Genomic DNA, 22,600 nt, shown 5'->3' with positions numbered 1-22,600 from the left:
AGACACTGTTAACTTGTTTTTATATACTGCTTTCATATACAAAATCAAAATGCCAATTTGGTTTCAAAAATAAAAGGCTGCAGTGCAGAGGATTGAATGGTTAATGTGTTAGAGACTAGAAAAAAAGGCTGGCCCTTGTCCAATTCGTACCAAAAGTTTGGTCCAAACATGTACACTGACTAGAGTAATGCCTTTTCCCAATGGAGAGAAAAAGGCCCAACAAAAAGCATAATCAAAATCAAAACCCCCTCATCGTCTTCCGAATTCGGATAGCACAAAAAAATGGCAACTTTCTCGCCATTTTCACTTCCTTTACATTTAATCCCCAATACCCATTTCAACACTCACAAAAGCCTCTCCTTTTGTCCAAAGTCTACCCATTTACAGACCAAAGTTTGCACCTTTTCTTCCAAAAACTTAGCCTTATTCTTCAAAAAGAGAAAAACCGTTTGTGGGACTTGGAAACTGAATTCTGCTGAAGAAGAAGCAGCAGCTCTTCCTGTCTCTCCTACATCCACTCTCAGAATGTACTTCCAGGTATGGGTTTTTTACTTTTCAACACTGTTTATGGTAGCTTCATGTTTTTTTGGTCTCGTAAAAGGAAAACTGAATGTAAACTATTTAATCCCCTCTTTTGATGTACTGGAATTTTGTTGGTTGAGTGATATAAGTTTTATGTTCTAAGTTCTATTTGTTACTTAAAATTATGTTGAAGTTCAATTTTGTTACTGGTTTCTGAACAAGTAATGAAGAATGGTTGTTATATTTGTTAAATGTTGCTTTTGAACTTAAGTAATAACATAGCTTCTTTAGTACTTGTTCTTTAATATTTATCTATGGATGAATATATTTGTCATTGAATTCTGGAAAATGTATAGTTTTTCATAGACCTTAAAGAACCTTTACTAGGACTGCATCTTTCTATTACTTATTGTGTGGAATCTGATTTCTTGAAATTAAGAAAAAATTGGTTTCATTTTACTAGTTTTGCTTGAAACTTTATCTACGGTTACATGAATATTTGTCTGCAAATTTATTCCCTTTGAACTGTTGATTCATAGGTCACTGAACATTTCACATAATTGCTTTGTATTATCCCTGACCAAAAACAAAACAGGAAGAGCTAATTATACATCTGTTTAGCTGCACAACTATATTTCAGTCGATATTCTTAATGTTAGGTTCTTTGATATTGTTTGAGTAAGTTATTATCGAATCTGACAGGATGATTTTCCGAATCCTTTATAGAGTTTGGGCAATTCGGGTGGAACCTTTTCAAGGCCATTTGTGGTTAATTCAAGTTCTTCAACCGCTTCTTTAAATACCCATCAAGGAATCTGGGAAGACCCAGATGATGGAAGTGGAAGTGAACATGATGATGATGAAGAAGAAGTGGAAGAGAATGATGGGTCTGATTTTCAACAAGGAAATCCTGTTGGAGTTGTTGATAACCATACAGTGAATCAGTATGAGGAAGATCTTGTCAAAGGTTTGTGTTTTTGATTGGAGAGGAACTTACTTCTGTAAATACTTATGTTTCCTGTTAGATTTTAGATGGGAATTTAGATTGTTTTCATAATTAATTTGATATTACGAGCTACTGGTTAGTAACTTATTAGATTAGATGATAGTTTTCAGGTAATGTGTTTTCTAGCTACACATGAGGGAAAGTATGCATTATCGGTATTAGGGTATGATCCTCTAAGGACCCTTTAAATGCATGGAAATTGAACATACCGTACTCATCTCCAATACTTACACCCAAGTCCGAGTTACACAGGCATTATATTGTCCTTGTGTAAGATGAATAAGAGGGTTCTTGTCTGGTAAAATCATAAGGGAAACTTTTTCTTTCTATCCTCCGTGTTGGATAGGGAAATGTATAGTGCTTTCGTCTTTCACGAATCTGAAAACAACTGCAAAATGGTATATTTCTTATGATCAATTTGAATTTTTCCCTTTGTATGTGAAGGTATAATATTTGTTTTAATTAATAATCTGCATATAAAACCAGTTGGTGTCTAGTTGGTTGATGTCTTATGTTGCAACTTGACTCTTAGGTCTTCAAACTAATATAATTGACCATAAGCCGATTTCTGCATTATTTTCCAGTAAAGTGTGGAGTTATACCTTTAATTCATTTGCACTAGTTGTCTTCTTCATTGCATTTGTCAGATATCCTTGTTATATAACTATTTTTTATGTACTTTTCATACATATTATCTTTAGCAAAGTGAACTACATAAGGATCTTCAATAATTTGCAGAGGTTGAGCAGCTTTTGGGACCCGAAGAAAAAGCAATTCTGCAGCAGAATGCCTCTCCTAACTTGAGAAAGATCTCTACTGTAATTTCTATTACTTTCCATCTTGTTCCGTTATGTAATAATTTTAATTTCATATATTTGTTTCTTATGGGCTGATTATTTAGCTTTTTTTGACCCGGATATCCAGGACAAATGGAAGCCACTTCAAACTCTTGCGCTATCATTGCAGATACATTCTATGGATAAGCTACTTGAAGATGGGCTAAACATCGATGAGGTGGATAAGGTAAATCTTATTCATATCTAAATTTTTGGTTTGCCAGTTTGGAGAATACAAAATCTAATTTTGATATGATCAGACAGGATGGTCACACTGCTCTTCATAAGGCAATTATTGGTAAAAGGGAGGCTGTAATCAGTCATCTCTTACGAAAAGGTGCAAATCCACATGTCAAAGATAAGGTGAGGTGACATTTTCCTATCATAAACTTGTTACTGCTTGTTCCATTCTTACACATAATTAACTTGAATTCATCTGTTTATCCTGATATCAGGATGGTGCTACCCCACTTCATTACGCCGTTCACGTTGGTGCTTTGCAAACTGTCAAATTATTGCTGAAGTACGATGTAGATGTCAATGTTGCTGATCAAGTGAGTTGCTCTTAAACTTTCTTGACCCGTATTTTATCTTGCTTGTAGCTTTGCTTCTTAGTTCTTTTGTAACCCCTTCTTACAGGATGGATGGACCCCATTGCATGTTGCTGTTCAAAGTAGAAATAGAGATATAGCTAAAATTTTGTTGATCAATGGTGCAGATAAGACCCGAAAAAACAAGGTAACCAATATAGTAAAAATGAAAACTCATCTATTTTCTCTTCCATGTCCATTGTTGAATATTTGTTTGAGGAAGCAGGAAGATCCTATGTTTCTTAGTTCTTTGTTCTTTAAAGTACTTGTCCCCGGCGCATATTTTTAGGAAAAACTTAGAAATACTTCTTCTTTTTGTTCATTTTTCTTGAAGCAATCGTGTTTGACACTTATATTTAATGTAGATCGAGACATTAGTATGGGGATACCCTCCAAATATGTCAAATAACATGAAAGAAACCAGAGTAACATAGCATTAGATAAATTTGATGTTCTATTGTTGATGTATTTTAGGATGGGAAAACTGCCTTGGATTTAAGCTTGTGTTATGGGAAGGACTTCAAGTCGTATGACCTTGCTAAGTTAATGAAGATACTGCCAGTTGATAGGTGTCTTTGACGAGCTGCATGCATGCCTGGACTTTGAGATAGAACTTAAAGTCGGAAATGATTATTCTACAATGTCTAGAAGACAGATCGGTAGGCTAATTCATCTTAACTATCTTATCTCCACTTAGTTCACAATTCCGGACATTGTACATAACTCTATGTATACATGCAATGGTTCTACATGGAGAGTAGGAATGTTTGTGGACTTGACATTCCTTGTAAGCGGGCACAGCGCATGTAAGCATGCCGTAATGTTTTCTGTCAATGGCGATCATATTGCGGATTGATAGCTATTGCAATCGGTTCCATCACTGACAGTTGAAGGTAGAATGACAATTCTTCTCATTTCAGCCTAGCTGAAGTAGTTTTGTTTCTTTTTATATTTTTATATATAGAAAAATACATGTGTATGATGAAATATTTGAACTTTGAGATGTCATTGCATTTATAAATTTAATTTTACCATTTTAACTAAATTCACATTTGATTTTTGTTTTAATTTTTTTATAAATTTGTTACATAAATTATTTTTTATTCACCTTATCTAGGTTTATTTAAAAGTTTAACTTTGTTCTAATTATAAGATAATGGAAAAGAAATTTATTTGCTAATCTTGTGATCAATAATAAGCTTTTAGTTTTAAATATTGTATTAACAGCAGTAATGGGTTAAGTAACAGATAAAATTGTAGTCTTAAAAAAAAAGTTAAACATGAAATAAAAAGTTAATATAAAAATTTAACGAATATTATATATAATTATATCAAAATATAAAATAACTTAAAGTATTTTGAATGGGAGGGTAATTAAAGCTTTTGACAAGCAACTTTAGATTGCATTACCTCTATCTCTTACTTCTAATATTGTATAAAAAAATATTTAAAAATAAATTTTGAAAAATAAGAACTTAAGGATTAAATTTCAAATTTATAAAAAGTAGAGAAATTTATGACATATATTAACGTAGCAGAATAATGGGCTCATCCAACTCATACCAAAAGGTTGGTCCAAGCAGGCTCAGTAAAGTAATACCCTTTTTCCACCAACAGAAAACAAAATCAAAACCCCCCTCTTCTTCAGAATTCGGATAATATAATACAATCGACTAACAGTTCTTAGTTCTCTCATCCAAAAGCACAAATTTTGAAGACCAAATGGCAACAATTTCAGCATTTTCAACTCCTTTGCATTTAATCTCCAAAACCCATTTTAAATCTCCCAAAAACCTCTCCTTTTATCCAAATTCTATCCATTTTCAGACCAAAGTTTCCACCTTTTCTTCCAACAACTTAACCTTATCCTTCAAAAACAGCAAAACTCTTTACGGTACTTGGAAACTCAAGTCTGCAGAAGAAGAAGAAACAGCTGTTGTTGAACAAGAACGAGAAGAAACAACTGTAGCCGAACAAGAGTCTGTTTCTGTTCCTGTTTCTCCTTCAGACACTCTCAGAATGTACTTCCAGGTATGTTCCTTTTTTTCAATTATTATAATGTTTATGTTATTTTGGTCTGGCAAAAGGAAAATTGAACCATTGTTCAGAGCTGGCTTCTTTTATTAGTGAACTATCAAAGTCCCTCTTTTGATGCAATGAAATATTGTTTTGGTTGAGTGATGATAAAAGTTTGGGATCTAACTTCTATTTTGCTACTTAATTATGTAAAAGTTCAAATTGCTTTGTTAGTTTTTTAATAAGTAATGGTAAATTGTTATGTTTTCCAAATGGATGATGCTGGGTCTTGAACTTCTTTCTGAGTTTATATTTGTTACTTAATTCTGGAAATATGTATAATGTTTTATAGCACTTAAAAGAATCTCCACTGCTAATTCACATTGCACCCGAACTTGAGTTCGAAATTTAGAGACAACATTGTCGGGAAAGGCAGCCACGAACCCTGAAAGGACTAGTCTCTAGGGGTGCATCTTTGTGTTACGTATTCCACAGAGTTTGAATTCTTGAAATCAAGCAAAGAATCGGTTCTATTTGACTAGTATTGCTTGAAATTGTATATATGGTTAATATGTATATTTGTCTGTGAATTTCTTCCCTTGAAACTATTCATTAATAGGTCACTGATAATTGATCTTGTTTGTTTTGAAGGCAGATGGAATGTTGAATGAAGCTGAAATTCCGAAGGTGACCAAGGCATTAGAGGTATCAAAATGATCATTTTGATAGGCAGCTTGTTAGATTTATCTTCAGATTGAATGGAGGGGGGAAATCTAACTTCTTATTTGTGTTTCACTCAATCCCTTAGTTAAATTCTTGTTCTATATACGGAGCCCCAAGCTTATATAGTGTTTCCCCCAATCCCTTAGAGAATGGCTTATTGCAGAGAGAAATATTTTACATAATCTTTTTGTATTATCCCTCACTAAGAACAAAACTGGAAAAATCTAATTATATGTCTGTTTAATGGCACAACTAGGTTTCCGTCGATATTCTTTATGGCAAGTTGTTTAATTTTGTTTGAGCATAAACTATGATCTAAATTGACAGGATGATTTATTTGTTCCTTGTAGGGAGCAGAAGGCGTTTCCGATTTGAAGGTTCAAGTCCTTGAGGGTATTGGTACTGTTGAGGTGAGTATTTTTTACTTGCTGCTTGATATATATCGTATTTATGATTTCAGATCACTTCCCATAACCACCTTCTTTGAAACTTGAATTTGTGATAGAATATTAGGCTTTTTTTCTACCTTGCTGGTTCTTGATGAAACTCTTCATGTATTCATTATGAGACCCATGGTTCATTCTTTTACGATCCCATGGTTCATTCATTGAGTTTTCTATACGTTCATTCTGCCTTCACGTATGGACAAGGGATTGCAATACTTACAACAAAGCAATGACCCTTCTATTATCTTTCTCAGTTAACGAAACAGACTACGGTTCAAGCTACCGGAGTAGCATCCAATTTGGTGGAGCTCATACAAGGCGCAGGATTCAAGTTACAAACATTGAATTTGAGTTTTGATGATGAAGAAGACATTCTTGTCTAGATCTTGTATTTTGATTTCGTGAAACTTCAATGGAGAACAACTTGCATCTTTGAAGTCCTCTGCTCCTTTCTTCTGATTCTGCTATCCAAGAATGACAGTTAATAACATGAAAAGATCATATGTTCTTGATAGAGAATATTAGTTCAAAATGATAATGTAAGCCTTTGCTTTAACATCTTTAAGTTGAAATATGCACAGATGTTTGTGGTTTGGCAAAGGGTAAGTTGACCTCATGCTATAACAAAGTTGAGTTCAATTCGTAATTCAAAGCTCGATATTCGGTATGAGATCGGAGATTATTAATTTAAGAAGAAAAGAGGAAGAGAAGAAAAGAAACTGTTGCTGGCTGCTACCAATTTAGGTTGTTGTCGTTTGATAAAACAGAGAGAAAAGAAGTGTAATTCTGAATAAAATGCCTTGGGCATTCTTCTTTCTTACAGAAGTACTTGTACACTGAAAACATATATGAAATAAGGAAATCTCTATGATTCTAATTGACGGGCTAAGTCATACATTCACAATCCCTAATATTATGCTAATCATCTCAGCATATCTTAACACTCAATCCAAGGTTTCCTAGGAGATTTAGTGAGAATGTTAGCTAAATGATCATTAGAATTGACAAAACTAGCCGTAATACACTTTGACTCAATTTTTCATTGGACAAAGTGATATAGTCCATCTCTACGTGTTTTGTCCTTTCATAAAACATCGGATTTGTAATAATAGGTAACGTTGCTTGATTATCACATATTAGCTTCATTGGGCTGTCAACTTTACATTTTAACTCCTGAAGAAGTTGTTTCGACCAGATAAGTTCACAAGTGACTAAAGCCATAGCTCGATACTCTACTTCCGCACTTGACCTTGCAACCACATCTCGCTTTTTGCTTTTCCATGATGTTAAATTTACTCCAATAAAGACACAATATCCTGAAGTGAACCTCCTATCTGAAGGAGATCCTGCTCAGTCAGCATCTAAATATCCAACTAGCTGTGTATATCCCTTATTTTCGTACAGCATACCTTGTCCAAGAGAAGCTTGACATATCGAAGGATGTGCATTACAACATTCCAATGGCTATCACATGGAGCTTGAAGAAATTGGCTAACCACACTCACTGAAAAAGAAGTATTCGGACGTGTGATAGTAAGGTAATTCAATTTTCCAACCAACCTTCGATATTGCCTAGGATCTTTTAGTGGCTCCCCTTGTCCTGGAATAAGCTTGAAATTAGGATCCATTTGTGTGTCAACAGGTTTACAATCCAACATTCTTGTTTCTTCTAATATATCCAACACATACTTCCTTCGAGAGATCACAATGCCTGTATTTGATTTTGCCACTTCAATACCCATAAAATAGTTCAACTTTCTCCAAATCTTTAGTTCGAAAATTTTCGAAAAGATGTTGCTTGAGTTGCATTATTCCTTCCTGATCATCACCTGTGATAGCAATATCATCCACATAAGCAACCAGATAGATGCACTTACCATGAGTGTTATGACGATAGAAGATAGAGTGATCAGATTCACTCCTTTTCATCCCAAATTGTTGAATGACAACACTGAACCGTCCAAACCAAGCTTTCGGGAACTGCTTTAAACCATACAAAGATTTCCTTAATCAACAAACTAATCTAGACTCCCCCTAAGCAACGAATCTAGGCGGTTGCTCCATATAAATTTCCTCATTTAAATCCCCATGAGGAAAAGCATTTTTAATGTCGAGTTGATGAATACTCCAATGACTCATTGCAGCAAGGGAGATCAAGAGGTGAACGGAAGTGATTTTAGCAACTGGCGAGAAAGTTTCCCCATAATCGAGACTAGGAATCTGTGAAAACCATTCAGCAACCAAACGTGCCTTTAACCAGTCTATCTTCCCATCCAAACCAACTTTAATTGTGTATACCCATCGACATCCAACAACAGTCTTTCCCGGTGGTAAGGGAACAAGATCCCACGTATTATTAGCATCAAGAACATTCATTTCTTCCACCATAGCTTGTTGTCATCCATGATCAGTCTTTCCTGCACTAATTGTATTAGGTATAGGATTTAAATAGCGGTCCGTTACCAAAATAGCGGCCGTTATATAGCGGTAGCGGCACCGTCCGAAACCGCTATTGCCGAAACCCGCTATACCTGCAATACACAATAAGTAGTGTAAAATTCACGACCGCGATACCCGCAATGACCGCAATAGCATCCGTTATGTCCGCAACCGCGATAAACGCAATGCGACCGAAAACGCGACCGCGACCGCAATTTAAATCCCTTACACATTGGATAAATATAAGGTGAAGGCATAATAATATGGTGCTAGACGGTGAAAACTCAAAGGTGTAAATAGGATGACGATTTCAAGATGACCGAATACCCTTTCTAAGAGCAAAATGTGGAGTGTGTTCTTCCTTTTGAGGCTAAACCGGAGGTGGAGAAGATGCTAGTGTAGGAGATGAGTCACTTGGACAGCTACCTGACTTGAATTTGTAGAAGGAAGATTAGGAGCATGTGAAGTGACGCAACGAGAATAAACTTGAAGAGGTTTAGTGGAAGGTGTATTATTAATAGGGAAGAAAGGAGCTGGGAGGGCTTCAACAATTTCATTTTAGGATACAGATGTAGAGGAGAAATATGGAGGTTACATCAACAGAAATACAATGTTTATGAGCAATAGGTTCATAACATTTGTAACCTTTTTAAGGTCGAGAGTTGATCTGCCCCGTTTATATACGTGTCAAATTAAGCTTTTTAAACACTTAAAGACCTTATTCTCGAATAATTTGTAGCATCTTTTATTGTTTTTTTTCCATTTTATAGATTTCATGTTTGATTCTAGTTTTTATCGCATTTTAATGTTTTTCTGAATAAATGACAAGTATATGCCATTAGTAGCTTAATAATTGAGTTGAGCTTGTTTCAAGCACTTAGTTGATGCAAGAATGAGAAGATGAGCCTAAACTAAGGTTGTGACACCAACGTTTTTTTGGATCAACTAAGGAGTTGGAGTTCACCGAATGGCATGATCAAGAGGACTGCCTGCAAGGTCACAACACCAACACTCGTGGTCACAACATTAGGTCAATGATGTCGCAACACCAGCCACAACCCTAAAGATGCAGAAGTCAAAGCCTGCCTGAGGACAATGCCGCGACACTGAAGACCAATGTTGTAACATAGAAGCACTCAATGAGTTAAATGCATAGTCTGTCGAGGATGTCACAACACCAAGGTGTTGATGTCGTGACAACGACCCAGACGAGACACAATTTCTGAAGGATATTTTGCAGTCCAACAAGCTCGAAGTCAGATTTTAAGTGAGGGAAATGCAAAAATAACTTACAGGGGAGACACAGTCATGTCGTACATGAACTACACTAAGGTTTCTATAGCACATGGTCATGTGGTGGGCCGCGTAGTCCACATGCCCGTATGGCAGACCATGTGGCCCTAATCCTAGACACGGTTTACCCTTGTTCGCTTGTAAAAAAACACACACCTTTCGCCGGGAGTCCAGTCGACGTTCCTCACACCCGATTTGATCTGATTCACCTAAATCAGGTCCTTTAAAAATATTTACATAAGAATTAATGGTTGGTTTCAATATTTGACAAGATTGTCGAAAGATTTGTCAAGAACCGAAAAAGATTGTTTAGATCGAACAAAAGATTTATGTTGGATAATAATATTACGAAAATTCGAGATTTAAACATCGAAAACGAGATGTACTTACCAATTCTTGGTGAGAATAGATATGCTATCAACGATAACTTCAAACCCGATAGAAAGGACAATTGAATGGAGGATTATTTAATTCGGAAAAATAAAATAATTATCAATAAATAGGATGAAAATATGATGTAAAGAAAAGGGAAAGAAAATAAATAGAGAATGAAGAGCAAATTCTATTATGATTTAAAAAGAAAAGTAAGGTGAAATTTTAATTCTATTGGAATTTTGGTAAGGGGCAAGTTGTAAAATTCTATTTTGGGAAGGGGCGTCACTTACAATTTCCCCAAAGCTGGACGAATTTCAGAAGAAAATAAAAGAAAAAGGTGTGATTTGAAGTTTGAACTTAAGAATACAAGAAAGGAAGGTTAACTCTTAAACATTTGGGCTAACTTGAGTAAACAATGGAGAACAAGCATATTTAACTAAGAGAGTAATGAGACTTGAACTTAGGACTTTTAAGAGAGGAGAGCAGCACTTAACCATCAAGCTTATTCAATTTTTTTTTTGTTTATCCAATACAATTAACCTCCTATATTCTGGGGCGTGACAGTTTTACTTTAGATAATTAATGTAAAGTAACATTATTCAAAATAATAATTAATTGACATAATTAACTCTAACATTAACTAAGTGATAATTAAGATGTTTAGAATTTTATTTTACATTAATAAAATTAGCACAACTTTTTTTATGTCAAAGTTTTTTTAACTAATAATTATTCTTGTAATTATATTTAACTTTTTTCTTATAAATTTTAAGCTTAGATTTCTTGTAACGATCCAATAGTCGAGGGTGTCGGAAAACGTATTTTTGGGACTCTGTTTTCGTAAACCGGACGCGTAAATATTTTTATTGAATATTTACAAAGTTAGTTGGGTAGCTAATTAATTTTTGGAATAGTAAATTTTGTGAAATTAGGAGTTATTAAGGTATAGGGACCAAATCACGTAAGGGTTAAAAGTTGAATTATAGATTGAAAGAAATAGAAGGGACTAAAGTAGCAAATTTACCATTATTAAAATAATGGGAGGTGGCCGGTTATGGTTGAATGAATTTGCATGTGTATATGTTATATATTAAAGTAACTTTAATAATAATAATAATAATAAAGATAATAAAATGAAAACATAATAAAGAAATAGAAAGAAAGATGAAACAATTGCATGCAAATTAAAGAAAAGAAAAGAAAGAAAGAAAGAAAGTGGCTGACGGCACCAAGCGCTCTAAATTTTCAAATTCCAATTGTTAGTTTTTTTTTATAATTTTTATATTTTTGGAATTTTGGTACTTAGGGCTATTCGACTCATATTGTAATTTTTAGTATTGTTCAAGATTTTAATGTTGACATTATTAAATAGTTTAAGTATTAGGGATTAAATAGATAAGTTAGAAATAGAAAAGGACTAAATTGTGGAATTAATTGTTGATTTTGAACAATAGAGACTAAATTATGAAAAATTCAAAATTAAGGGGTCGAATTGGAAAAGAGGAAGCTAAATGTGGTCTAGAGTGAAATTAGTATAAAAATATGAAGTTAATTGTGAAGGTTAAAATTAGTCTCGATTTAGGGACTAAATTGAAGAATAAGCAAAATATAGTGTGAAAATTGAAATTTAATGTGAAGTTGAAATGTGTAATATTAATATGATTTAATTGTTTTGTTCCGTAGATAACGTCGTACCGGAATCCTTGAGTAAAAAGGGGAAGGATAAAATCGACGTCGAATAGCTCGAAAATCACGGTTTGTGTTTCTATAATCCGAATTAAATAGTAGATTATTGCATATATAATTGTTTGCATATGGTAAGCATTTGAGGTGAGTATTTTGGCACTTGGGAATTGAATTAAATTCATAATTGAAATGAAATGAATTGATTTTGTATATTATAAAATATATTGATTATGAATATATGTGTATTGAGAAAAATGTGATTATTATCAAATTGAATATATGTTTATATGTGATGATATATATATTCATGAAATTGGATATTGGTCGTATTTGAAAAGTGAAATGAAACACTATTAACTGTATCGGGCTGAGTCAGATATAGATGGCATGCCATAGGATAGAAAGAGTTTAAGGATTACTTCGACCTCGAGTCGATGAGGCAGTGGGTGTCAATTTGCTTCAGTTTAACCGATGAGACACTGGGTGTCAATTTATATAGCGCTGGGCGCAGTTATTACTTCGGATTTATCCGATGAGGCACTGGGTGCCAAATTGGTGTGTTGATTGAATCCGTGTATCCATCCGAGTCTGTGTCGTGTTAATAGAGGAAAGTAAAATAATAATTTATGTGATTGATATTGAAATGGCAAAGATGAGAAATGAATATTAGATGAGAAAATATTGAAAAGGCAAATATGAGAAATGATTATGAGACGAGAAATGAAATATGAATTGATGAATTGAGATTTGAAACTTGAATGAATTCAAATATTTATCAAAGATGTGAATCATGCCATTTCATGAGATGATGTATTCAAATGTTAAATGAAATGCCATTGATATATACTTATATATTTGAACATGTGAAAATCTTAGTAGATGTGAATAAGGAATGAGAAAAAATTATACTATTTAATTGAAACACATGAACATAGCTTACTTGTTGCATTTTACATTTTAAATACTTATATCAAGTTTATGTTATTTGGATTATAGAAATACCATTGAGTTTTACTCAGCGTGCGGTTTTGTTTTTTGTGTGCAGGCTAGGTACTGTTCGAATTTTGCCGACTTAGCATCAAATCACAAATCCTGAGCTCAAGTGTGGTGATATTTCAATTTGTAATGGCATGTACCTAAGGAGTCTTTTATTGATATCGTTTATAAGATGTTGTTAACTTAGTTGCTAGTGAAATGATGGTTAAATGTGTATATGGTTGTGGTTGAGGTTATGTTGGTATGCTAGCCTAGTTTATATTTTGGTATGTGATAGTTTAAAGTTTGGTAGCTTAGCATAATGATTGGTATGTGCTTAGCTTCATATTTGGTAACTTTAGAAGTTTGAAAGTTAGTTCAAATATGGTAAGTGTGATATGAATGAAAATCTTGAATGTTGATGTGTTGTTTTATAAAATGTGGTACCAATGAGGGTACATTGGTTAGGCATATTAGGTGATGAATTTGGTGTATTTTGGGCATGGTTAATCGTGTTTTGAATAGGTTAAACGATTGGCAATTGAGTTGCTTAGTGTCCAAGTCAATTGGAAATGATAAACTTGAGTTTTAAGGTACTTTTGGTTGCACGCGGCCTAGCCACATGAGCGTGTGTCACACACGGGCAACACACATGGGCGTGAGACCCAATCCAGAGAGTTACACGGGCGTGTGTCTCAGCCGCGTGAGGCACACGGCCTGGCCACACGGGTGTGTGACCCCTGAAATCAAATTTTTTGTAATTATTTCCTCTTCCAGAATTGTTTCAAATTAGTCCCTGTCTATTTTTAAACTACTAGGGTCCCGTAGACTCGTAATAGGGGCTATAAGAGTAACTTTTACCCTGAATTGGGGTGGATTAGCAAACCTAAATTAAGTGCATTCCACTAACATCATCGAAGATAAATTAAAAATATAATCGTAGACAAAGTATAGACCAATACTCTGATGCTAAAAATTGGAATAGTCTTGTATGTATCCAAATTCTAACATTCAAGAAAGGATAAATAGTGATAAGAGTGTAGACAGTGGAAGACTAAGTTTAGCAATGTATAAATATAGATAAGAGTATAGACAGTGGAAGACCAAGTTTAGAAATGCATAGCATAATTTATTATTCGAATGTATAAGAATTTATAATGAAACCCATGAACCTTGAATTCTAAAACTTAAATCCCAAACCCAAAACCCAAAATATGGAAACCCAAACCTTAAACTTAAACTAATATCCATGAACCCTAAATTGAAAATATCAAACCCTAGACTCAAAATTATGAAACCTAAACCCTAAAATTAAACTCACGCCTTCAAACCCTAAACGCTAAACATTTATATTTTGACACTAAACCTTAAATCCTAAAATCACAAACCCTAAACTTGAAATAGAAATGTTTTAAACCTAAACTTGAATATGTAACCTTGAATTTTAAACCTAAAATACTAAACCTTAAACTCTAAATATAAAATCTTAAAAATTAAACCCTAAATCTAAAATCTCAAACCTTAAACCCCGAACATTAAACCCGAACCCTAAACTCGAACCCATAACACTAAAGCCTTTCAACCACGAACATGAACCTTAAACCCCACACTCGTAACTCACAACCTCGAACATTTAAATTTTAAACTTGAACCTTAAATTCCAAACTCTTTAACCCTAAACCTAAACCTTGAACCCCAAAACTAGAAATCAAAACTTAAACATTAAATCCCAAACCCTAAACCCTATGGTTCAAGGTTTAAGTTCAAGATTTGAGATTTTGAGTTTGAGGTCTAGGGTAAAATAATCACAAAAATTATATGTTAATGACATGGAAAAAATACAGAAAAATTGCTATTTTTAAAAAAAATGGTTGCACAAAAATAAAAAAAATATTAACTTATGGAAAAAAATAGAATGATTAAAATTTGCAAAAGAAAGATGTTTGTTTATAATTTAAAAAATTAATTATTTTAAGTAATTTAATTAAAGTTAAATTAAGTTGGAGAAGATATTAGATATAGATAAGTGAATAATAATACTTTGTTATCTTTAAAATTTTATGACGTGACACTATTTTATTGGTGCCTAAAAACTATGCTTTTTAGGATCACCTTAATATAATTTATTCCCATAAACTATAAATATTTCTAAATGTATAATTATCACAACTTCTATTTTACTTTAACTTTTTTTATTTTAAAATGTGAATTTAGTAATATAATAAAAAAATTTAATATTCTCGTTAGTTCAAAAAAATTTCAAACTCATGCTTTTATATAAATTATAGATAAAATAAATACTAACTTAAAAAAATATAAAATTTTAATAATATTATTAGTAATTTATAAATAAAACCTAACATATAAATTAAAAAAAACAAATCCGTAAATAAAACTTACTTAAATAATAGATATTATGAATAAATATAAAATTTATTTAACTAGCCTTATAAATACTAAAATTTAAAACCTAATATTACAAAGAAATTATTTGGTAAACTGTCAGTGGAGTTTTTAAACTTTACAAATAGGGTCAAGAGATTGACAAGTGTCCTATAGATATAGTAAATTATTTATTTAAAAAAAAGACAAATGTCAATTTTTTAAGACTCATTGAGGAAGAATAAAAGTACACTACCAGAATACCAAATATTCACCTATATTATAAATTATAAATAAAAATATAACTTGCACAAAAACATTATTAATAACAAATTTAAATAAATCATAACAATATAATTAAGAAATAAATATAAAAATTATACATGAACTTAGATGTAATATGTAATGTCGTACATGAACTTTGATTTTGTGCAATTTTATATATGAAATTTTAATTTGATTAAATGTTCACAAATTACTAAAAATATTATTGAATTAACACCATTTTACGTTGATATATTGTATACACAAACAATTATATTAATTCAAAATGAAAATAAATGTATATGTTTAACTTTTTTTAAATGTGTACAACTGAATCAAATCCAAAGTTTTATGTATACAAATGAATCACTATTCAAGTTTGATGTGCACAATTACACCAAATCAAAGTTCATATATTAAACTTTACATTAGAGCAAAGTTCATGTATAAATTTGATATTTATCTCTATAATTAAAAAACACCTTTATAAATAATATTATAAATAACAAATTGAAAATGAAATAAAATGTTGAATGAAAGTTAGGTTTTTTTAAGGGTAAACTACACTCGAGGTCATTAAATTATAAGTTTATATTTTGGTCACTCAATTTTAAAAAATTACACTGATTGTCAGGTTGGCTTGGATCTAAATGTTTTTCTACTCATTAATGAATATTGATTAATTGTATCGGTCGTTAAATCAATTTGAAGCTCGTTAGCTAAACTTTTACAAAAAAAATAACAACCCAATGATTTTTATAAAGGGTGGGGGAAGGTTTTGGCCACCTGATTATTAAGAAAATAAAATTAAACTAAAAATTAATAGCAAAGATTTTACAATATATCAATTTGTATAGTTTATATAATTAAAAAAATCTATTAATATCATTTTTGAATGATAAAATAATTTTTATTTTATATTAATTATAATGGTAAAAATGTTGAAATTATAATTTAAAAATTTATCATAATATTTAAACATTTAAATAAAGAATATATTTAAATTATTTTCAACAAATAAAATGAAAATATTATTTTACACTATTATAATAAATAAAAATTACTCAAATAATTCAAAATCCATTTGCTTTTGGATCTACCATCTTTCAATTAGCTACTTGCGTTAACATATCTAACACAGCAAACAAGAAGGAAGTACATTGAATTTGCAATTATAGATTGTTTTTCTTTAATTAGAGATTCATAAGGAAGGGTTTGACTATTTGCAGAATTTCATATAAAATTAATGATTCTTTTATCTTTTTATTTAAAATATTATTTTAACCTTACTTTTTTTTTTCTAATTTAAAATTAAAATTTATTAATTTTATTGACATAATATACACGTGAATGATATATTAACATTTAATAATTTTTTTTTAAAAAATACATAATTTTTATGTTTTTTATTTTTTTAAAATTATTTTTAAAATATTAAAATTTTAAAAATTGATTAAATGCTAATGTATCATTTACATCACAATTCAATATATTTATTAACAAAATTAAGTTTTCATTTGTTTTAGAATAATTTTAAAAAATAATTTTAAAAAATAAAAAACTAAAATATTTTACTCAAATCTGCCAAATGCACTGTCTTCCTTGGTATAGAAAGGTAGTGAGAAGAAAGTGAAGATAGATAGTTGGCAGCAGGAGCAGAACAGCAAAGTAGTAGCTGGCAGCTACTTACCTAGGAATTAACGATGAAGCTGGCCTCTTCTCAATTTAAGAGCCTCTGCCTCCTGCACACATACTGTAGGATTTCTTTGAAATATCACATCAACCTCTTCATTTGTAATTTAATGCTAAGGCTATGTTTTTAATTCTTTGATTCAAGGAAAATTATCATTATTATTCATTAATAATGGATAAATTTTTGTTTTCATCATTTGATAAAAAGTTATAATTTAACTAATAAATTAATTTTATTTTTACTTAAATTATTAAATTTTTAAAAAAAATTCCGTCAGTAAATTTCAAACAATAATTTAATGATTGATATAGTCGATCAGTACTTATCGATAAGTACAAGAATATACTTTAAATCCGAGTCAATTTGATAATTAGTATTGAAAATTAAAAAAAAAAATTATTTAAATTTTAATTCGTAAAATGTTTAAAATTAAACTATAAAAAAAAGGTAAATTCGATTAATACAAATAGTGCGAAAAGAGAAAGATGTAATTTAACATATATTGAACTATTTTAATTTTTATATTTAGATTTAGATATGTGTTTAATAAAATTGTAAAGATAAAGGAGGGCGCCATCTATGCAGGTTTATTAGAATAAGTGGCAAAAAAAAAAAAAGAGGAAAAAAGTGGTAGATTCGAACCTCAAATGTGGCACGTGACATGTACAAATGATGTTTCTAGTACTCATTTGTCTTATTATTTGTAAGATTGAAGTGGGGCAAAGCATGGTCATTATGAAGACCATTCCCCACTGTTTGAGATAATATTTATCATTGTAGAAAATAGAAAAAGTATGGATCTAAACATCAATCATAATCGTAATTTTCAGTGATGTCATATCTAATACTTTAATATTATATTTTTCATCTTAAAAAAATTAAATTTAAATAAAAATTTTAAAATTCAAAATAAAATTATTGAGAAAAAAATTGAACCCAATGCAGATAGTTTCAATGGCAGGAGAGCCCACACCAAGACACTGTTTTTAGTGGTAATTAAAATTTTCAGTCAATCATTCACAACATTATATACAAGGTTAATGTCGGTGGTAAAAATTTTATAGATATTTTTATGGGTTTTTTATTGAAATAATACAAAAAATTTTAAAAATATCAAAATAGTATAAATTTTTTATTTACGAAAATGGTAAAAAAAACATGACAGCCTGGTGGAGGGCCTGTGGTAGAGGCGGCACCACTGCACCATTATAATCACCCCCAATTCACTTCAGCTGAAGGAGAAAAAAGAAATGAAGAAGAAGAAGAAGAAGAGGGTTGTGCTGGAAAATAAAAGAAAAAGAGAGAAAGAGAAAAGAGAAAGGAGAAAGAAAGAGAAGAAAAAAATATAAAAAAATAAGGTATTTTTTAAAAAAATATTGTTATTATGTTTTTTCGTATATTTTTTATTGTTTTTTTGTTATTAGTTTAGTTATTATTGTTAGTTATTAGGATTAATAAAAACACTAATTATTATTTTAGTTAGTTTACTATTGTTAGTTTTTAGGGTTTAGTTATTAATAATTATTGTTACTTAGTATTATTGTTAGTAAAAAATTAATATTATTAGTATGGTTAGTTATTAGGATTAGTAAAAACTGTAATTATTATTTTAGTTAGTATGATTGTTAGTTTTTACATTATATTATTATTAGTTATTATTTTTAGTAAAACCCTAATTATTATTGTTAGTTAGTATTATTTTTAGTAAAAAACTATTATTATTGTGTTAGTTATTAGGATTAGTGATTAAATGTTGTTCATGTACAAAATGATAACTGAAATAGTATGAGCTTATGAATGAAAAAATTGCATATTGAAACATTAATTTTTTTATTTAAGTAATTTATTTACTGTTCAAAAATGTTTTTTAAAATTTTGTTTATTTTTTTACAGATTGAATATTGAAGATGGATGATAAGTTTTTTGTATGCGTTTATTTCGATGGAATCATCTTGACAACAACTGTTGGATGTATATTTGAATGCCGGCAACAAATAGCAATGAGATTTAATAGAAATGTCTCGTTGGATGATATAAAGGGAAGGATTAATGCAAAAATTGTTAGACATTGTGGGAGAAGAATATCAAAAATTTTCTACAAGTTTCCAGTTTCGACAAATCCGATCAAATGCACCGAAATGGAACTTGTAGACGACGAAGACGTAGAGACAATGATCGCTCTTTACTGTAGGAATAGGAGTGACAAAAATGCACCGATTCACTTATTTGCTGAGTTAGCCGGTGTGGAGCAAAATGAAGATGTCAATGCATATGGTGAAGAACACGGAGCTCAAGAACCGTGCATGGTGGCTCCAATATCGTACGTTGATAATTAATCAACTATAGGTGAGATCGGTATCGATCTTAATATTACACTCGATATTGATGTGGTTGGTGATGATGGATATTATAGTGGCGATCATTATGATCAAGAGGTTGATAGTGACAGTGATCCCGATATGGATGATGTACCTGATGATATTGACGATGAAGATGTGAATAACGATGGAAATATTAATGCGTCTTCGGTAGGGAACCAGATGCGACGTATTTTGATACACAATAATCCTGGGCCACACATGTTGCTCATAAACCCTAATGCAGTGCATGTAGCTGAGTTCCTGGAGTACCCTGAAATAGTTTTAGCTCACCGACTGGCCATAAATTCTGATAATGAGGAGTTATTCGTAGGCCAGAGATTTAAAAGTAAAGAAGAGTGCGTATTTAATATTAAACGGTATAGCATGAACATATCAATAGATTATAAAGTCGCAGTGTCTAAACCAATAATATATATTAGAGAGTGTTAGAAGACAGCGGAAGGCTGCAATTGACGGGTACAAGCTGTATTCATTCAAAATTCGCAGATGTTGGAGATACGAAAATTTGTTGGGCCTCATACATGTACATCAACACGTATGACAGAAGATCATCGAAAACTTTATTCAAAAATTATTTGTACGTGTATCATGCCAATGGTGAAGGATATGATGGCCATTAAAGTTTCGGTACTAATTACCGAAATGCAAGCACGATTCCAGTATCGAGTATCGTATCGAAAGGCGTGGATAGCTAAACAGATGGCAATGGAGCAATTGTATAGGGATTATGATTCGTCGTATAACGAGCTACAATAATGGATAGCTGCTATGCGGGAGTACATACCGAAAACTGTGATTGAGTTACAGACAAGACCTTATTACGGTCCGGACGACCAATTACAGTCGGGAAAAAGAATTTTCTATCGGATGTTCTGGACGTTTGATCCATGTGTGCGAGCCTTTCCCTACTGCAAGCCATTTGTGCTGGTGGATGGGACCTGGCTATATGGAAAATATACACAGATCCTACTTCTTGCGATTGCTCAAGACGACAATAGAAACGTGCTCCCGATAGCATTTGTCATCTTAGATAAAGAGAACTTGAAATCTTAAAAATTCTTCATTACCAATATGCGGAGGTGTGTTATTAGCAACGATAATATTTACATCATCTCCGATAGAGGGAAAGGTTTAATTGCGGCAATTAAGTGTTCCGATGTGCCATAGAGATCTGTTTATTGCATCCGTCACTTTGCGGCTAACTTTCATTGAGATTATAAGAATACAGACTGGAAAAGACAAGTAGTGGCAATGGGTAAATGATAGCATTATCTTCTCAATATAAGTTGTAATGTTTTATGTTATCGAGTTATTGGATATTTTCTTAATACTTATACAGTGTACGAGTTAAAGCCACATATTTTCCACCAAAGAATGATTTGACTTGAGAGTGACGTGGAGGGTCAAACAAACACATATTTCCGACAGTGTTTGGGTACAATGGAGCCGTGGCAATGGGCTCAAAGTTTTGACGAGGGCTTTCGTTATGGTCAAATGACCACAAACTTAGTGGAGGGGGTCAACGATGTATTGTTGAAAACACGACATCTTCCGATTGCATCTGTCTTCTCGGCTACATTCTATAGGTTGGCTACCTTGATGCCAAGAATGAGTCAGCAACAAGTCGACCAGATGGAGGCAGGACACATGTTTGTCAAAGATGTCAGGGATGTAATGGTTGCAAACCATCGAATGGCAAAATCGATGAATGTAGAAATATATTCACGACGTCTGAAAACATTTCGAGTTACTGAGACAATCGATCGTCGACCCGGTATACCACCTAGGTCCTATAGAGTTGATCTCTGGAACAGACAATGCGACTGCAGGAGGTTCGAAACACTTCATTATCTATGTGCACATGTCATGGCAACGTGTGCTAAAGTGAACCTTAATGTTGAACAATTTGTCGATGATATGTACACGCTCAAGCGTACATTGTGTGTCTAGAAAAATGAGTTCCCCGTCCTGCCTGACTTGTCTACGTGGGAGGTGCCTCCTACGATTTTCGAGATTATCCTAGACAGAGGGGTATGCAGGAATCCAAGAGGTCGTCCGCAAGCATCCAGAATCCATAATGAAATGGACATTATGGAGAAATCTGACGGTAAGCGTTGTGGATTGTGCAGGTTAATTGGTCATAATCGGAATAAATGCCCGCAGGAAAACTATCATGTTGGACAATCGTCACGATCGGGTCGGAATTGAGCTTATGTTGTAAATTTGTTATGTGTAATGTTGTAATGTTTTATGTTATTGAAACACCCCTTAACTTATATTCAGCTTATGCTTATGCTTATACTTAAATTCAGCTTTAATATAATGCAAAAAAGTATAATTATTTATATGGTTTCCAAATTAAGTTGTAAAAAGTATAATTATTTATATGGTTTCCAAATTAAGTTGTAAAAAGTATAATTCATTTGAAATAATTCCGATTATATCCAAAATGGAGCTATTTAACCTTAAATTCAGCTTTAATATAATGCAAAAAAGGAAGAAAAGTTCCGTTCTAATCATACCTAAAATTAGAATAATTAAATTTATACAAAAAGTACAAACTTTGTAATGTACAAAAAAGAAAATCTTCCCCTAAAATTGATGGTTCGATGGTGTGGTCCTAAGGGTATACGTATGTGGAAGCCGACGTTCACGTTGTGGGTGATTGTGACGACCAATATCATCATTAGGCGCAGGTGAATGTGTGCTAAACATGAAATAAAAATCATGTGGCTCGAACAGCATCGATGAACTTGAACCGGAAGGAGTGCCATGATGTTGTGGATACAGGCCGAGAGTACTGTACTGCGATGGATACGATCCAAAGATATCAAACTCATCATGGTATTTGTCCCTTGACAAGCTCGAAAAATATTGCTCGGGATCTGGCTTGGGCTCCGGCTCGGGATCAGGATCTGCCGCTGGCTCCGCCTCCATATCACCCACTGGCTTGTATGCCCCAAGTCGTTGCAT

The 22,600-nt window shown here is 32.2% G+C and overlaps 2 protein-coding genes across 3 annotated transcripts; both read left to right on the top strand.

Annotated features, from left to right (window-relative positions):
* Positions 1-210: 210 nt before the first annotated feature.
* On the top strand, positions 211-3,999 carry LOC107958584 (ankyrin repeat domain-containing protein EMB506, chloroplastic). Of its 2 annotated transcripts, XR_001700668.2 has the most exons (9): positions 220-537; positions 1,249-1,489; positions 2,267-2,346; positions 2,453-2,551; positions 2,629-2,727; positions 2,820-2,918; positions 3,004-3,102; positions 3,429-3,613; positions 3,716-3,999. XR_001700668.2 is itself a non-coding variant. In XM_016894397.2 (8 exons), the coding sequence occupies exons 1-8, from the start codon at positions 283-285 to the stop codon at positions 3,531-3,533; spliced, it is 1,077 nt and encodes a 358-aa protein (XP_016749886.1). In that variant the 5' UTR covers positions 211-282; the 3' UTR covers positions 3,534-3,999. The 2 variants fall into 2 exon arrangements, 1 of the variants encoding a protein (XP_016749886.1); XM_016894397.2 differs by having other exon boundaries at positions 211-537; positions 3,429-3,999.
* Positions 4,000-4,031: 32 nt separating this feature from the next.
* Positions 4,032-6,695, top strand: LOC107958585 (uncharacterized). Its single transcript, XM_016894398.2, has 4 exons — positions 4,032-4,985; positions 5,622-5,675; positions 6,044-6,103; positions 6,394-6,695. Exons 1-4 carry the CDS (start codon positions 4,677-4,679, stop codon positions 6,520-6,522), a joined length of 552 nt encoding a protein of 183 aa, XP_016749887.1. The 5' UTR covers positions 4,032-4,676; the 3' UTR covers positions 6,523-6,695.
* Positions 6,696-22,600: the final 15,905 nt, after the last annotated feature.

The sequence above is a fragment of the Gossypium hirsutum genome, chromosome D07 (assembly GCF_007990345.1).
Source record: "Gossypium hirsutum isolate 1008001.06 chromosome D07, Gossypium_hirsutum_v2.1, whole genome shotgun sequence".
Classification (NCBI taxonomy): Eukaryota; Viridiplantae; Streptophyta; class Magnoliopsida; order Malvales; family Malvaceae; genus Gossypium; species Gossypium hirsutum.
This window is presented reverse-complemented; position numbering and strand designations above follow the sequence as displayed.

What these genes read in the sequence shown, in the direction of transcription:
- LOC107958584 (XM_016894397.2), top strand. Translation starts at nt 283, where the DNA reads ATGGCAACTTTCTCGCCATTTTCACTTCCTTTACATTTAATCCCCAAT. An exon ending in CTCTCAGAATGTACTTCCAG is followed by an intron (nt 538 to 1,248) that starts GTATGGGTTTTT and finishes AATCCTTTATAG; the next exon opens with AGTTTGGGCAATTCGGGTGG. An exon ending in ATGTCAATGTTGCTGATCAA is followed by an intron (nt 2,919 to 3,003) that starts GTGAGTTGCTCT and finishes CCCTTCTTACAG; the next exon opens with GATGGATGGACCCCATTGCA.
- LOC107958585 (XM_016894398.2), top strand. Translation starts at nt 4,677, where the DNA reads ATGGCAACAATTTCAGCATTTTCAACTCCTTTGCATTTAATCTCCAAA. An exon ending in CTCTCAGAATGTACTTCCAG is followed by an intron (nt 4,986 to 5,621) that starts GTATGTTCCTTT and finishes TTTGTTTTGAAG; the next exon opens with GCAGATGGAATGTTGAATGA. An exon ending in AGGGTATTGGTACTGTTGAG is followed by an intron (nt 6,104 to 6,393) that starts GTGAGTATTTTT and finishes TATCTTTCTCAG; the next exon opens with TTAACGAAACAGACTACGGT.